This window comes from Populus alba, chromosome 1, assembly GCF_005239225.2.
Source record: "Populus alba chromosome 1, ASM523922v2, whole genome shotgun sequence".
NCBI lineage: Eukaryota > Viridiplantae > Streptophyta > Magnoliopsida > Malpighiales > Salicaceae > Populus > Populus alba.
Window position 1 is genome coordinate 18,491,959 of NC_133284.1, and position 18,016 is coordinate 18,509,974.

An 18,016-nucleotide genomic window follows, 5' to 3' on the forward strand; every position below is an offset into this window, starting at 1 on the left:
TCATGCGATTGGAAAGGGAAGCTACCATACATATATATACACAATCGTTAAACCTGTGTTTGTTCGGAATCCTTAAGCAACAAGAAAACTTTTGATGTCGTGTTACCATTAATGTATTACCGCATTTATGGGAATTGATTTACTTGAATTATAAAGCATTTTTATTATTGGTTTATGAATATGTTTGAATTTATGTAGATATTTTTTAAGGTAATTTTATTTATAAATATATTAAAATAATATATTTTAAAAAATTCTAATTTTAATATGAATATAAAAACATAAAAAATTAATTTTAAACTATTTTTTTTAAATACCCACTCTTATTCTTTTTATAATATGTAAAATGAATTAAAAATTTTTTTTGTTTTGTATGTTTCAATATTGATATTTGAGTGGATTTATGATGAGATTTAGCTTTAATTTATTTTTGTGTCTTACAAATATTTTTTAAAAAGTTAATTTTTTTATTTGAAATTAATTTTTTTAATGTTTTTAGATTATTTTAATATTGTCAAAAATAATTTTTTAAAAATAAAAAAAATATTATTTTAATATATTTTTAAATAAAATATATTTTAAAAAACAACTCAATCACAATTTCAAAAATATTCTTTTAAAAACTAATTTTTTTCATTTAAAATTAATATTTTTTAATATTTTTAAATTATTTCGATACGATAATATTAAAAATAATTTTTTTTTAAAATAAAAAAATATTATTTTAATATATTTTTATTTAAAAATATATTTTAAAAAAACAACTCAATCACACCCAACTATATTCTATAATTTGCCAACTCCTATTTTCTTAATTATTTATAGCAAATGCTATCGTGTCAACAACACGTGAACAAGGAATGTTATCATCTCGTGGATACGGCCACCCCAGATCCTGCTCCCCACCAACAACCAACGGCCAGGTGTCGTCTCTCTCGATTTGCTTGCTCTCTCTTTTAAGAAAAAACCAGTGAGTGAGGGAGAGGGAGCTCTAGTCTCAATGTCACCGCTATACTATGCATCCATCCCCATCACCCGCGCTCATTAGCTATAGCCTACTCCCACTCGGTCAGAACTCTCATTTTCTAATAAACGGTTGTTTCTCCTAAATCGGACGCTCACCTTCTCTCGCTCCGTGAACAGAAGGCGCATTTAATTGTTGATCACAGCCACCGGAAGGGTACTCTTCTCGAAATCCACTCCGTCTCCACGTCTAAATTTAAATATTTAGCCAACCTTTCATTTTTATCACAAACACCCTCCCTCAAACTCTGTTTCTCTTCGTCAGAAGTTGCTGCGCTTTCTTTCTTTTTTCTTCCTCTTCTTCTTCTTCTTATTATCATTATTAGTATTACTACTACTACTACTTTTCTTCTCCAATTACCAAAAAGAGATGGCGAGTTTGTTCTATGGGCGTTGGTTTCTTAGACTTGTATTTACAAGGAATGAGATCTAAAACGAGATCCTATTATTATTATTATTATTTCTTTGGATTTATTTTAACTTATGATAATATTTTGTTTAAAGAATAGAATCTTGATTAATATATAGAGTTAGAGAGGATGATTGATACGATACTGTATTAAAATAAAATAAAAAGGGCTGATCTGGATTTGCAGGTGGTAGACAAAGTAAATCTTGCAATGAGAGGGCGTTATGTGGAGACAGTGGTGACCAAGAAACGGGCTTCGTCCAGGGATTTTATTAATGCCTATGACAGAGAAGAAAGTTCTGGTATTTTAATTTTAATCATTTCTTTCTTTCTTTCTTTCTATATATATATATATATTGCTGTGTGTGTGATCTAATAAGAAAGAATATATCATACTGGGGACCGCAGATGCTATGTGAATATTCTTATTTAGAATAAAAAAATGCACAAGCTGCTCTATTTCTCCTTTTCTTTTGTATACTTTTGCTATGCTAATTCATCAACTTCATTACTCAATATATATATATATATATATATATAGTGTGTGTGTGTGTGTGTGTTGGGGGGAGAGGAGAGAGAGAGAGCCAAGGCATTGATTTTCGTATTTAAATCACATTGTTTTTTAAGTGATTTGATTACTCATGCTTTTAGTTTTGCCCATTTTTTCATGATAAATTTCCCTTTATTGAGCTAGCTGATGATCTAGGAGCACAAACACCGATTCCTTTAGCTAGTTATTTGTTAGAAGCTACAAGCACAACATATGTGGTTGCAAGGATGCTTGTTACGCAATAAAGTTTATGAATTTTCACGACTAATGTCGATGCATTTTGTTAATTATTATTCATTTTTGCTATATATATAGTTTCCAAAGTTGTGGATGATAAACGAAGCAGCTGATATCTGCTATTGGCTGCAGGACATTTAGCGACTGGAACAGCCAAAGATGCTGGAAACCCTCACTGGAGGCATTCGTTGGTGCATGTACTGGTAGCAACTCTTTCTTCATTCTTATTCGGCTATCATCTTGGGTGTGCCCCTCTAACTCTATTCACTTTTGCTCTTCTGCTTAAGTTTTAATGATTTTGGATACATTATTTACTAATATTTTTGTATTATTAATTCAGAGTAGTTAATGAAACACTAGAAAGCATCTCTTTTGACCTTGGCTTTAGTGGGAATACCATGGCTGAAGGTACTTCATGCAACAAACTGTTCATTTTGTTTCATCTTCCCTAGTGGGGAAAAAAAATCTAATGGATTCTTTTCATTTGAAGGTCTGGTGGTAAGTACATGCCTAGGGGGTGCATTTGTTGGATCTATATTCAGTGGCTGGATAGCGGATGGTGTTGGGCGCCGCAGGGCGTTCCAGCTTTGTGCTTTACCAATGATAATTGGGGCTTCAATGAGGTATGCATAGGGACTTGTATTTGTTTCAGGCTCATTTTCCAAATTCTTATTATGTCTAAAACTCTTTCTAATGAGGCTATTCAAATAAAAAATTGCAGTGCAACAACAAAAGATCTGCGGGGTATGCTTCTAGGGAGGTTTTTTGTTGGAACTGGGATGGGAATTGGCCCACCTGTTGCGGCTCTCTACGTGACAGAGGTACAGCTGTATAAGAAATGATAATTTTGATATATACATTGCCAGCTAACTTCACAGGATCCTACCTTTGTTTGCTTTTTCATTCATTTATTGATTGAGGAACATATATCACTCTAATGAATAGGTTTCACCAGCTTATGTAAGGGGTACTTATGGGAGTTTGACCCAAATTTCGACATGTCTTGGACTTTTGGGATCTTTCTTTATTGGAATTCCAGCCAAGGAAACTATGGGTTGGTAAGAAATCTTGAAAGGAGGTTGAAGATTACTGTTCACTGCAAAAATTCTTTCAATATGTTTCAGCCATTCAAGTACATTGCTTGTGATCGCATTAACACAAATTAGTTGTCTTATTACTCGTTGCTCTGCTCAGGTGGCGCATTTGTTTTTGGGTGTCTGCCATCCCTGCTGCAATGCTTGCTCTTTTTATGGAGTTTTGTGCCGAGAGTCCTCACTGGCTTTTAAAGGTCATCTGATCTTCAGTTTTATGCATATCAAACAATTCAAAATTTTTTTCTTGTGCTTGCATTGGTTGAGCTTAGTTCCACCCTCTTGATGTTTGCACCCAAGTCGGGAGAAATATGCTTATATGTGACCATACACGTACACATGGTTATCTAACACAGCATTTTTCTTGTTCAATAAAAGTACCCATATTGCCAATCCCTACAAGTTTGGATTAAGGCTTTGTTGTTGTTAGCTTGTTAAGAGCTATTTAATGAAAAAATCATCATTGAAATTCATCTGACATCTATGAATAGATGTGGGTTACAGGTTACTATTGGTGATTAGATCTTCATAATCTACTAATAATTTTAGATTTCATAAAGATGCATATAATTTTATTTTATTTGGGAAGATAGAGTGTGTTAATTACCAAATATAATGTGAAGAAATGCACAAAGATAATAATGGACAATACTCTAATAGTTGAACATTTTTGAACAAGTGGTCCTTTAGCATGCGGTCTTAGAGCTAGGCTGCATCTCACAATCTAGGAAGCTCCTTTGAATTTTAATGTAGGTTCTTTCCTCTTATGATGGTTGGATATTAAATGCTGGAAAGTAGTATGCTGACTCTTGTCCCTTTCTTTCCTTTGCAATGTCACATCCTCTTTTTGTACCTTTGACTCGTTACTCCTAACAGAAATTTTGATGATAAAACTTCAAAGAGAAATTCTTCCCTCTAAAAAGTTTTAAGTTTTAAAAATAGGTTGTTTAAAATTATTGCTTTAGGATCAAATTTTCAAATTGTATTGAAATCAAATTCAGTTTTCCCCTTCTCTAATTATTTTCATGCAAGTAACTGGATCCTTCTTCCATGTTGTATGAACAAGCCATCATAATATTTTAAAGAGTACAATTTTGATGCAACAATACTTTTGCTGGGGCAGTCTAGAAGTAAATTACAATTGATTCTGGCGTTTTTTCTCTGCAACTCTAACTTTTGTTCTGTTAATTGCTCAAAATATTAAAAAATATTTCATTCAAGCTTCTTTCTTCAAATAATTATTCAAGTGTTATCAATATTGTTCGAAAGTCGTTCTGAAGAACAAAAAGTTTAGTAAATGAACCAAAGTTCAGAGCTAGATAGAGGTTGTTATGTTTAGCTTTATCATGAGTACTTGGTGTGATCATGGTTCATTTAGCCATTGTATAGAATGTAATTTAGTAAGTAATGATAATAGATTTTCCTAAATTTACTTCAGAGGGGAAGAAGTACTGAAGCTGAAGCCCAATTTGAGAAACTTTTAGGAGGAACACATGTCAAATCTGCAATTATCGAATTGTCAAAGTCAGACCGGGGAGATGAAGTTGATAAAGTGAAGTTATCAGAGTTTCTCTATGGTCGCTATTTTAAAGGTGCATTTCTCTTTTAACTTGCAGTTATATTTTCACATTAGTTTTGTTTCAAATAATTACTTTTGAATTCTCCATTTGCAGTGGTTTTCATTGGGTCTGCCCTTTTTGCCTTGCAACAGCTATCTGGAATAAATGCTGTATTCTATTTTTCATCAGCCGTCTTTAAAAGTGCTGGTGTACCTTCAGACTCTGCAAACATATGTGTTGGAGTTAGCAATTTACTGGGTAGAGAGGGCTTTTCTCCCAGACATTCACTTGTGGAATATTGTTGGCTATCTCTTCCAAATTATGATTCTATTTTTAATGTCTTTAGGGTCAATAATTGCGATGGTTATGATGGACAAACTGGGAAGAAAGGTGCTACTTACTGGAAGCTTCTTCGGCATGGTAAGAAAAAAAAAGGTGGTGGGAAAACTGCTATTTATTTTATTTTCTTGAAGATTATGTCTATAATGTGAAGATTGGTAGCGGTATATTCTAGGTTCAAACATGAAACAAGTATCAACAGTGTTAAAACCATATTTTGATCTTCCAAGCAAGCCATTTTCCAGTCATTTCTCCCATTTAAGTGGGATGGGGAAGCAGAATTTGGAGATAGTGTCATGCCCTTCTGCCATTTTCCAGGAAGTAGTTGCTCTCATGACCTGGATCTTATACCAGGCTGTGTGTAACTTGTAACTTCCTAGCACCAGGTTCTAATCTGATTGCATTAGAGAATCGTATCAGGGTCCATGTGTATGTTTGCTATGGAATAGACAGATAGTGATTGTGTCTTTGAACAGTGAGAGTTTTCTTAATTGATAGAGAAAGTCACCAACAAGGTGGAATGTAACATCATAACTGTATAGGTGAAGATATGGAGTTAATGAATCAAATATAACAGGCAGTAGTCCTTGTAACTTTGCCTCTTTTTTGGAAATTTATGGAGATTGATTTATTACATGGCAATATTGAGTGAATAACTGTAGACTACATGATGCCATTTGTGCTGACAATAAAAACTCAAGAATTGTAAAACGTAGACCAGAAGGTGGCGTAAAGTTAATGCTAGAATAGGAGCTTTGTAGGTAGGGTCCAGCAGTTTGTGAGTTCTGTTTTTGTTCTTGCAACTGGATTCCTGTGGTATCAATATGCAATTTATGAGTTTAATGCTACAGATTTGCATTATCAGAATAGACTGTGACAATATGCTTGATCGATACTTCATGCATTCTGTTGTGCAGGCAGTCTCAATGGGTCTTCAAGCAACTGCAGCTACTTCATTTGTGTCAAGCTTTGCAGCATTGTATCTATCAGTTGGAGGCATGCTGCTGTAAGTAGTCATCCTTATACTCCAGAACTTGTGAGAAAAAGATCACTTCTCTTTATGAATAAACCAAAATATTAACCAAGCTTATGATGACTTGGTCATTACTTTCAGACTCTCCAATTCTCTTTTAGCACGAGCTTGAAACTTTTTTGACGAAATATACTATAATTAAGCATCAGTTGATATTGGAATAACAGGAGATGCACACACTTAAAAGGAAATCTCCTAACATGTGAGATATGAATGATAAGTTGTTTAGAAACTAGCTTTTTCCATAAAGATTGTCTGGTGAAAACTTATTATTTTGAAGCCTCATGATTTCTGTTATTTAAAACACAAAACTGGTAGTGCAGGTTTGTATTGATGTTTTCTCTCGGCGCTGGTCCAGTTCCTAGTCTCCTACTATCAGAAATATTGCCAAGCCAGATTAGGGCAAAGGCGCTGGCAGTTTGCATGGCCGTGCATTGGGTAATTCTTTCATGGCTGTCCTTGATTTTTTTGACCAAAGACCTTTTCTTTCAGGCAATTGAGACAGCCAAATCTACACCTATGCTACTAATTTTTATTTATTTTTATTCACTTCAATTGATAGATTGATCTTTTTGATGATGACTAGACAGTAAAATTTGGAGGAGAAAATCTTGGCAATGGATAATTCTCTCATGGCTGTCCTTCATTTTTCTGACCGAAGACATTTTTCATTTTTTGGACATTGAGACAGCCAAGTCTACACCTATGCAATTTATCACTCCAATTTGATAGATTGATCTCATTTTGGATGATGACTAGACATTAAAACTTGGAGGAGAAAATCTTGGCATTTCCATTAGACTAACCAGCATAATGATATAAGAATTTGAAGTTTGATTCCACATGGAGAGAGTTCTGCTGTATTTTGTCATATTCAAAGAACAATATTATCTGCAAACACAATTCAATCAAAGCAAATTACTGAATTTTTTTGTCACAACACATTTGAGGTAGTTTAGGTTTTCTTCTTGTTGATTTGTGAATTTAGTTCTTTTGTCTGGGTAAATTTTAGTTCCAGCTTCAAAGACTTGGATCTGTGCCAAGTATATAAGTTAGGTCATTTTCTTGTCTCCCCTTGTATCACTTATCCAAACTCATTATTTTTTGTCATCGTGTTGCTGATTAAGTTAGGTCTTTGTAACAGGTTATAAATTTCTTTGTTGGCCTCTTGTTCTTGCGTTTACTGGAGCAAATTGGGCCCTTGGTCTTGTATACAGTCTTTGGAAGCTTTTGTCTGGTTGCTGTGTTTTTTGTGAAGAAAAATGTGTTGGAGACAAAAGGAAAATCACTCCAAGAGATCGAGATTGCACTTATGCCTCCAGAGTAAAGGTCGATCGTTTTCATACTGTTTCCCAGAATAGTTGTTTTTAATAAAAAAAATAATTTGAGGGCTAATCAATTGTATTGCTTGGAATAACCTAGTCTATGATAGTTTGCTAGAAATTATTATGGAAGTTAAAAAATGGGACCTATTTTCCTTGTAAGGCTTTTTCTTGACATAATGACTTTCAACTTTCCAAATGCCTTGATTATTTATACAAATGTTTACTTGGCAACTGCGTTCATTTGAGAGCTTGGTCCTGCATCTTCAACCATCAAAATGACACCATGCTTATCCTTTTACCCCCATGTTTATCCACAATAGCTATTTGCTTCTTGCTATTGATAAGTTTTAAATTTTCATTAGAAGCCAAAGGATCGCTTTACCCTGTTTGGGATATGCTTCAACTGCAACTTATTTCATTTTTTATTCTATTCTATTTTGATTTCCTACAAGTTGCTGGCTTTGTTCAGGGTATTTTTGGCTGAGAAACCCACATATTTTGCATTTGGTGTAATAAATATGGATTTGTTTGGATACTATTTCATGGCTTTGTTTGGATACTGTTTACTCTTCCCTTTATAGCTCTATTTTACTTCACATTGCACATGTTTCTTTTCCTTTTAAGTTAAGGGCAGCTCTCAGTTTAATTGTTTTTATCCCCCCTATAGTTCAGCATGAAGATTAAGATGATTTTTTCATCCGCAGCTGCTCTTATTTCTGTAATTATGCCCTGGAGTTGGCTTCAAGGCATGATGGGCAGACTTTGGATAATTATTCTATTTGTTCCAACAAATAGATCAACTTGGATATAAAAACTAAACCATTCTTCCTGTTTTGTGTCTCAAGCATGGCTCACCTCTTAGAACATTTCCAGCCATGGCTAAAATGGTTTTTGATCAGTACGTGGATATATTCTGGCTGGCTTCTGTAATCTGTCTGAAATCGAGGATCTCTTATTATTGTTATTATTATTATTTGGATAAATCTGATCTTGGGAATCATGTTGATTTGCAGGAAGACGAAGGGATATTTAGTTGGATGTTTCCATGCCTCTGCGTCAATTTTGCCTTGTTCTGGTTTGGAGACAGCGGTAGCAGTGGAGAAATTGGAGAATACATCGATAATGTGCTCGCTCTAGAAGGCCCATGTATACAGCCGGAGCATTATTATTTTTGTAGCAGGATAATTCACGAGCACATCGGTGTATATTCCAAACTGTCCACTACAGATAATTGAAGCGAAGCAGAATAGGTTGTAGAACTTGGGATTCTACCCACAAATAATATGCTTTACATATATTAGCTTGTCAGCAGCTGACTCTATTCCATGCGAGATAAATGCAGAAATTCAAGAACATTATTTTAGAAAATTAAGAGAATTCTAATACTGCTCAATTTATGATATGTTTTGAGAGATAGAATCTAATCTGTTTGTTTAGTTTAATTACAAAACAAAAGCCTGTCAATATTATATGCATGAGATCAAACAAAAAGTACGCGTGCATAAACAAAATGCAAACTAGATTTTTAAGAACATTTGTTGAAGTACCTGAAGATCTATTGCTGTAAATGATAAATTATTTGTATTTAAAATTTTATTGCTTATCTTTTAGTTTTTGACGCGGAACAATAAAGAATAATAATTGAACAAGAAAAGAAAGAAGCTTTAGGGAAAGAAAGAAGCTAGAGAAGAGGAAGAAAGGAGATTGGAGATATGCAAATTCTGTAATTTTTCATTAATCATCAAAAGTCCCTTAACATTTAGAAAAGTAGGGTATTTATATTAAAACCCTAATTACAATAAGCAATTGGGCTTATAGCCCAATAAATAAAATACTTAACAATGATTAAATCAAGCCCAACAAATAAAGACAAATTAATAAAACTCATCTAAAAATTCATATAAATTAAGCCCAAAACATAAGTTAAAGCTCGATCTCTCAGTTGTTTGGGCTATCCTCCATCGTCTATGATCATTCGCATGCGTAAATAATATTTCCGGTTCAGTGTCCCCATCAATTCTCCCGGGGTTGGAAGAACTCGACCCCGTCGAGTATAGGTCAAGGCAACTCCGATAATGCTCTCAAAGATAAGAATCAAGTTGTTGTGATGTCTCTCTGATAATCCAAGTATAGTCTGAATCTGGTCGTCGAATCCATATACTAGGATTTGCTGAAGTTCACCATCCCTGGTAAAAACAACTTGTGCATTCAAAGTAGCATTAATATGTTCCTTTTGTGCCAAAGATATGGATAATGAGGTAGGGGTATCAAAAGGAGCATCAAGGGTAGGCTGTATTTTATAAATACTGAGGTCTTTCATGTTCAAAGTAGGGCTAATATCAAAGTTTAATGGCAATTTAATGATATAATTATTTGATTTAATCATTTGCAACACTTTGAATGGTCTAGCATTATTTACTTGCAATTTATGATCGGTTTCCAAAGGACACCGTTTAGGTGTAATCTGCATCATGAAATAATCTCCAACATTAAGTGCACCATGATATTTAAGAAAATCAGCTCGAAATTTGTATTGTTCATTACTTGCTTGAATTTGTTTCATGATCTCAATATGCAAATTATGAACTCTACATTGTAATGACTCAGCTGACTTAGACATCCTATCGTGAGGAGATATGGGAAGGTGTTCTATAAGCTTCTCAGGTTTGTAACTATGAACACTAAATGATTTAGGGTGTGGAATGAGACAAACATTGTTTGAAACCTCTGTAGATATGGTATGGACACAATCAAGTAAACTAGGATTATCTTCATCTTCCTCATCACGTGCATGTGGTAAGGGGTCAAAAAGCTCAACATGTTGCTCTAAACTTATGATGTGCTGGACACCAAGCATGTGGGGTGAGGAATCAGATAATTCATGAAAACTAATATCATGAGACTCTTCTAAGACCATACTTATCTCTATAGGTGATTCCACTGAAGAGTTTCCTAAAACTTCCTCTACCATTAAAGCAGACATATCAGACTCTTTCTTAACCTCATTCTCAAGCTCATTGGGACTCATTGTGTTGGGTCCCTCTTCTTGCACATCCTCGTCATCTAGGTCACTAAAATCCTCAAGATTAGGCTCATACACTTCAACACTACAATATTCCTCTTTACCTATATCCCTAAATTTTTGGATGACTAAAGGTTTAGAGGTACAATTTAAAGAGATATGACCAAAACCTAGACAATTAGTACACTTAACCATTAAAGCCACCTTAGACACTTCATTAACAACTCGTTTGCTTTTATCTTTCTTATAAAGTTGGGAGTTACTAGGATTAGGTCTGTGGGGTGGAGCATCTAACAAAGAATCACTACTTCTGAATTGGGACCTAATAGGGATACTATAAGAGTCCTGATGATTCTTCCACTGATTCTTTGTGAACAACTTGTAGTCTTTAACTAAGGTATAAGCTTGGTTAAGGGTAGATACACCTTGAAATACAACTTCTCTTCTAAGATCATCATTTAAGCCTCTACAAAATCTACCCAAAGTCATGGCTTCATTCTCTCTTATGGCACATCTAATCATGTAATCATTAAATTGCGTTATATACTCATTGATAGACTTATTCCCTTGTCTTAGATTGTTCCATTGGTCTAAGAGTTTATTCCTATAAGACTGGGGTAGGTACTTTTCCTGAAGTTTTTGTTTCATTTTGATCCAATCAGTTATAGGAGGTTTACCTCTCATCTCTAAACAATCCTCAACATCTCTCCAATAAATTTTGGCTTTATCAATGAGTTTCATCTTAGCAAATCTAACTCTCTTATTATCAGACAAATTATGCCACTCAAAGAATTGATCCATATCACGAATCCACATATCAAATATCCAAGGGTCATGATGACCGTCAAAAGTGGGGGCTTCTATTTTGTTAGGACTCAAGACTCGCTCATCAAAGTCATCGTGTTTAGAGTAACCTAAATGATGGTCATATTGGTGTCGCTCAAAGTGATCTTGTCCATAATGATTATTCTTGTGATATTTATTGGTCCTTGAGTGCCTTATTCGAAAACTCTCTTGGGGCTCAATTCTTCTAAACATGTTGATCACCTAAGTTTGCAGTTCCTTTCAAATGATCATCAGGGTATCACTAAAGGTTGAGTCTACAGTAAGTGTAAACTTGAGCTTAGACACTAGATGATTGTGACACAAATGCATGCAATACTAACTTATAAATGGAATTGAGATCACAAATGGTTCTTGCATGTAAAATCACAATACAAAAATAAAGCTAATTTTTTTTTTTTTTTTTTTAATGTGGAGATTAATCAAGAACAAATTACACTAATAAAATTGTAAGCATGTAATACTAGATTTTTTTTTTTGTGTAAATGATTAATCAAACACGATGTCACAAGCGAGAACTTATAATTATCAAATAGAACAAGATATTAGCTATCACTAATAAAAGAGGTTGATGAACATAATTAACAATAAAAATGCTAGGTGAGATTTTTTTTTTTTGGCACAAAAAGAAATATTAATGATAATTTTGAATACTAAGTGCAATACCAAAAAGATAAAATCAACAAACCAAAAATAGAGTAATTTACCAACAAAGATTCAAATTGTCGAATTCGATCGCGGATGGACCTCAGATGACATGGCAATTGGGGTGACATTGCTGCTCATGCTGATGTGGCGGACAATGATGTGGCTGCTCATGCTGATGTGGCGGACAATGATGTGGCTGCTCATGCTGATGTGGCGGCTGACGTGGATTTAGAGGGCTGACGTGGTGGGTTAATTAATTTCCCCTCCAATACCTTCTGTGCTGCAATGTTGAGTTTCCTTTGTCTCTGTGATTTCTCGGTTGCTGTTGCTGGCGGCGGGGCGTAACAGATGACGGCGACGACTATTGCGGCCACTAGAGGTGGTGGTTGCCACTGGCCAGTTTTTACTGTTCCGTCTGTTGCCGAAGATGAAGATCTTTTGCTGCTACAATTTCGCTCTATTGCCGGTGAGCTCAGATGCGGCAGACGACTGGTTGTGGTTGTTGTCACTAATGGGTCTGCTGTGGAGGCGCTGTGGGAGTTTACTGGTGGTGCGAAATGGTGGCTGGATGGGAGATCTGTCGATGGCGTGAAGAGTGGCCTGCTGTAGGAGGTGATGCGATCTGTCGCCGTGGATGTTGTAGAGAGCTGTCGTGGTTTTTGGTGGCTATTGGGGATGCCCAATCTGCTCTCTCGTGAGGATGGTGTGCCCTGCGGTGGCTGTTTTTTGATGATGGACAGTGTACAATGTTGATTGTGGCAGCTGTGTTGCTGGTGGAGACGATCAACAGTGCCGATGAACAACGATGAACAGTGACAATTTGAGTTCGGCGGCTGTTTGCTGTGGAGAGATGAACAGTGTTGATCTGGTTTTTTTTTTTTTCCCTCCCGGCAAATTCTGTAATTTTTCATTATTCATCAAAAGTCCCTTAACATTTAGAAAAGTAGGGTATTTATACTAAAACCCTAATTACAATAAGCAATTGGGCTTATAGCCCAATAAATAAAATACTTAACAATGATTAAATCAAGCCCAACAAATAAAGACAAATTAATAAAACTCATCTAAAAATTCATATAAATTAAGCCCAAAACATAAGTTAAAGCTCGATCTCTCAGTTGTTTGGGCTATCCTCCATCGTCTATGATCATTCGCATGCGTAAATAATATTTCCGGTTCAGTGTCCCCATCACTTTTAGTGCAAATAAAATGATTACAATCAGTCTTTTACCTCGATTCGTTGCACTACTAAACAAAATTCATCAACTCTACAAAATATGACAAAACTTAGGATCTAGATTAAAAAGAAGAGCAAAGTATAATAGCCTGAAAAACTAAAGGAAAGAAGGTTGATGAGCTACTATTTGGTGTTTAGAACATCTCCCTTTCAACTATTTTTTACAATGGTTTTTGAAACCGAAACTAATGCAAAATTAAGTATTATAATTATTAGAATTGATTCACGTTGTTTGCTTTAATTATCCTACAATAAATAAATAAATAAATAAAACCTGATAGTTTTTTCCATAAAAACTAGATGTTTTTTTTACTTAGAAAATAAAATTATTTGGAAAGAAAAAAATTAATTATTGTTTCGACTGTTTATTTATAAAGTAAAACATTATTTACAATAAACTCAAGCTTAAGCTCAAAAATACAAGATTCAAAACATGAGGTTCGGGGCTCGGGGATTGAAGCTCAAGGCCCATGCCCATGCTATGACAAGCCAAGTGAGCATTCTTGTGTGGTTTAAGTTCAAAGCCTGATTTGTTAAAGGTCTCTACCTTCTAAAACCTTTGTGTCATACTAACCTATTTTTAACTTTTCATCTTCTCACCATATAACTTCAAGAACATTTTATATTCTTTCAATATATGATAGAGAATTTTGAGTCTTTAAAAAACATGCCAACTAAAGATTAGTTGAGATTAATTTTCTATTCACGCACAATTTATTTTAAGAGAAAATCACTCTAACCCTCCCAACATTTAAGCATGGTAACACTTTGGGTCTGTCTTTTTAAAATTTACACTTTATATCCTACTATGTATATAGTTTATAACACTTTACATCGACTTTGACACGCAAACAAAGTCAATGAAAAAATTAAAAAATATTTCAAAAATGCTATTATAATTGATTTAATGTTAAAAGTGCAATTATAAGTGAAGTATTATAGCTTTTGATATGAACTAAGTCAGATCTGAATTTGATCTTAAAATATATATTGACTAGTTTTGCGAAATCGAGCATATCTATCAAACTAAATATCAGAATGAGCTGAAATTTTACAGGGAGATACTAGATAAATGAAACTATATTTAGATAAGGTTTCAGGTCAAATGGAGTTCGAGAGCATATTATTTTATAGGGTTGAAGTTACTAGACAAATCTTATCAAATCTGTCAAACTAGACATTTGTATACTGTTTAGGACATATTTGGATCTACAGGTGGAGTTTTGCTTCTATTTAAGTTGGGATGAAAAATGTACATCTCAAGATTTCCAACCATATATGGTAGGCCTAGTAATTCATGTAGACAAGAAGAACGACGTGTTTGAAGTTAAGATTGAAAATTTTACCAAAAATATACAAAAATTGAAGATTTGGGCTTCATGAAAGAATTTTGGCATGGAAATTTTATTTTTTATTATCATATTTTATTTAATTATTTTTTGATTTAGATTTGCTCTGGCTCATTATACATTGTTTAAGTGTTTATTTCATTATTGGACTTATGTTAGTTGATTATTAGTTTAGACTCATTAGCTTGTAACCCAAAAAAAGCCTATTAGAGTTAGTTAAAAGAGACTATATTTATGGTTTTTTAGCTGCAAATTTCAGAAGCAAGTTGAAAATCAAACACGAGTTTTTCTTTTGTTTGCTTGTGGTAAAACAACCGTTCTTTGCAGGGACAAAGATCACACACTGGCTTATCAAAGATTAACTGGCTTTGTGGTGTTATTCACATACTTAGGGTTCTTAGATACAGGGTTATATTTGGAACCAAGTCTTTTTCTAAAGCATTTGGTTCTTAGGTACAGTCCATCTTTGGATCAAGATTCTATCAAACCTGATTTTTGGTTTTCTGAGTTGTTATCTATTTTGTTAGGGTTTGCTTGACCACATGATCAAGAGATTTACATAAGCTTTACAACTTCTTTCTCGGATACTAAATCAAGCATTACAAATACATCAATTTCTACCAGTCTACATCTTCATCAAAATCAAGCTTGTCTAATTCTTTTATAATTAAACACTTATATTCCCAATTAAAAAGTAAAACTCTATTTGATTTTGATATTTTAGTTTTTATAATCATATAGAAAACAAGAAATTAAATTAGAACAATTGAATGTCAAGAAAATGACAATAAACAAAACTAAAAAATGAAAAAAAAAAAAAAACCATAAGTTAATACAAGTGATGACAACAATTTTCATTCCCATATAATACTTTATCATCATCACTGCCCATATTTCATTCATTCTCCTAGTCGAATGCACTATCCAAAGTTTTAACAAACTGAACATCACCTTGTAAGTTATTAATCCACTTATCTTCAGATTCATTAGAAAATTCAAATCCTTCTTTATGAGTAGGAATATAATCATTACTTTTTTCATCCTCATCATCTTCATAATCATCCCTAACTTTCCCATTATCCTTATTTTTCTCTTTTATACTAGAAGTGTCATAATCATTTCTATCACCAAGAACATTATTAACATAAATACCCATATCAACACTAGAACTACCAATGCAAAACATATCATCATCATCATCATCATTATATATACCCATAACATAAATACCATATATATATATATATATATATATATATATATATATATCTTCTTCAACAACAAGTAGTACCACTATATTACCAATACATTTGGTTCTAGAAAAATGATGTAAATAACACCTAAATATACCAAATATTATGATAGCATTAAACAGTATATAAAGTTTGTAAATCTGTCAAACCATGCCCAAGGGGATTGCTTGAGTTTGTATAGTGATTTTTTCAGCTTACACACTTTGTTATAGTTGGAGGATTTTTTTAGCCTTGGAGGTATCTTTATATACACCTTTTCTTCCAAATCTCCATTAAAGAATGCATTTTTTATGTCTTGTTGATGTAACGGGCAATCTGGATTAGCTGTTAAGGATAAAAGGACTATGATTGTGTTAAGTTCGGCCATTAGAGAAAATGTTTCCTAATAAAATGACTTTGTAAACCCTTTTGCAACTAAACAAGCTTTTAACCTTTCAATGCTTCCATCAGCCTTATGTTTGATAGTAAATATCCACTTACAACCAACTGATTTCTTTCCAGTATAAGTTCAGAAATTTCCCATGTGCTATTCTTATTTAAAACACTAATTTCTTCACTAACTGCCCTTCTTCATCCTGAATCTTTAAGAGCTTCTTTAATATAATTATGAATATATACATTATCAATGGCTAAAACAAAGTTATGATAAGATTGTGACAACTCTCCAAAGGAAACAAATATGCTGATAGGGTGACTTGTGGATGATCTAACACCTTTTTTCAAAGCAATTGGAATAATTGAGTCATCAGTAATAGTATTCTCATAATTAGAAGTTTTCATACTTGAGTATATTTGAACAAAATTTAGACTTGGTTCTAAATTTTGATCAAGAGTAAGAGGTATTATTTGCTCTATCTTCTTTCTAGGTCTTTTCCTCCCAATATAGGTAAGAAGCTCATGATTTGGGATTTGTTTTGGTGTAGGATGACTCTAGACAAGAGATTGAACTGGAGCCAAAGGTACTAAGACTAATTAAATTGAGGTTGAAGGTACAGGGAAAAGATTTAGGATAGGAGAACTCATAGGGAAATGACTCTAACAGGAGAACTTTATGGTTATCTCCTGAGTGAATTAATATAATCAGACTTTATATCCTAATTTTGATATTCTCTCATATTCTCCCCATAAAGATCAGACCTGGGATATTATACTTGATGTTTAAAAAATATGACATCCATTAAGGTATAGATCTTTTTAGTGAAAGGAGAATATCACTTGTAACATTGTTGATATGGAGAGTATCCTAGAAAAATACACTTGATGGATTTAGGGTCCAATTTTCCTCTATGATGTAGATGTATATGAACAAATACTGAGCATCTGAATACTTTAAGGTCTAAGAAAGAGAGTATTTTGATCTATGGTAAGACTTGTAGGAGGACTTGACTGGGAGTTCTGAAGTTTAAAACTTTGGAAGGCATTTTGTTGATAAGGTAAGTTGTTGTGAGTACAACTTCTTCCCATAATTGTTTTCGAACATGAGTGGAGAGCATGAGGGATGTAGTGACTTCTAACAGATATCCATTCTTTTTTTTCTATCACTCTATTTCGTTATAGAGTGTTAATGCAGAAGCTTATGTGGATAATGTCTTGATTTAGACAATAAGTGTTAAGACTATAATTGAAATATTCTTTGGCATTATTAGTTTTTATAATTTGGATTTTAGTGTGGAATTGTGTTTGTATCATGGAATGAAAGTTTTGAAAAATTTGACTAACTTTAGATTTCTCTTTCTTAGGAATAACCAAGTCAATTTAGTGTGATCATCAACAAAAAAACATAACCATTAAGTTCCAGTTATATTTTTTACTTGTGAGGGGCCTCATACATCACTATGAATCATGATAAAAGGATGTGTTGGTTTATATGAAATGTTAGGATAGCTACTACGAATGTGTTTGGAGAGTTGGCATATTTCACATTTGAATTACTGCAAACTTTTATTGGTAAATAAGGATGGAATCAATTTTTTATGGTACATGAAATTTGGATGACCATGAGTATAGTGCCATAACATAATAGCACTGTCTTTATTGACATGAAAATTTAAAGCTGGTTGACCCTTAGATGATACATAGATTCTATTATGAGTTTGTC

General features: G+C 33.6%; 1 protein-coding gene across 2 annotated transcripts; it reads left to right on the plus strand.

Moving 5' to 3' along the window:
• The first annotated feature begins 881 nt into the window (after positions 1 to 881).
• Positions 882 to 8,968, plus strand: LOC118046206 (probable plastidic glucose transporter 3). Of its 2 annotated transcripts, XM_035055013.2 has the most exons (15): positions 882 to 1,180; positions 1,620 to 1,734; positions 2,352 to 2,463; positions 2,560 to 2,627; positions 2,710 to 2,842; positions 2,941 to 3,040; positions 3,165 to 3,277; positions 3,414 to 3,507; positions 4,749 to 4,902; positions 4,984 to 5,127; positions 5,216 to 5,289; positions 6,126 to 6,214; positions 6,565 to 6,679; positions 7,386 to 7,570; positions 8,580 to 8,968. In XM_035055013.2, the coding sequence occupies exons 2-14, from the start codon at positions 1,644 to 1,646 to the stop codon at positions 7,566 to 7,568; spliced, it is 1,470 nt and encodes a 489-aa protein (XP_034910904.1). In that variant the 5' UTR covers positions 882 to 1,180; positions 1,620 to 1,643; the 3' UTR covers positions 7,569 to 7,570; positions 8,580 to 8,968. The 2 variants fall into 2 exon arrangements, with proteins under 2 accessions (XP_034910904.1, XP_073263260.1); XM_073407159.1 differs by lacking the exon at positions 882 to 1,180 and having other exon boundaries at positions 2,298 to 2,463.
• The last annotated feature ends 9,048 nt before the right edge of the window (positions 8,969 to 18,016 follow it).

Bases quoted from the DNA above. Each gene is read 5' to 3' on its own strand.
- LOC118046206 (XM_035055013.2), top strand. From the start codon at position 1,644: ATGAGAGGGCGTTATGTGGAGACAGTGGTGACCAAGAAACGGGCTTCG. The intron at 2,464-2,559 runs GTGTGCCCCTCT...TTATTAATTCAG, and splicing joins TTATTCGGCTATCATCTTGG to AGTAGTTAATGAAACACTAG. The intron at 3,278-3,413 runs GTAAGAAATCTT...TGCTCTGCTCAG, and splicing joins GCCAAGGAAACTATGGGTTG to GTGGCGCATTTGTTTTTGGG.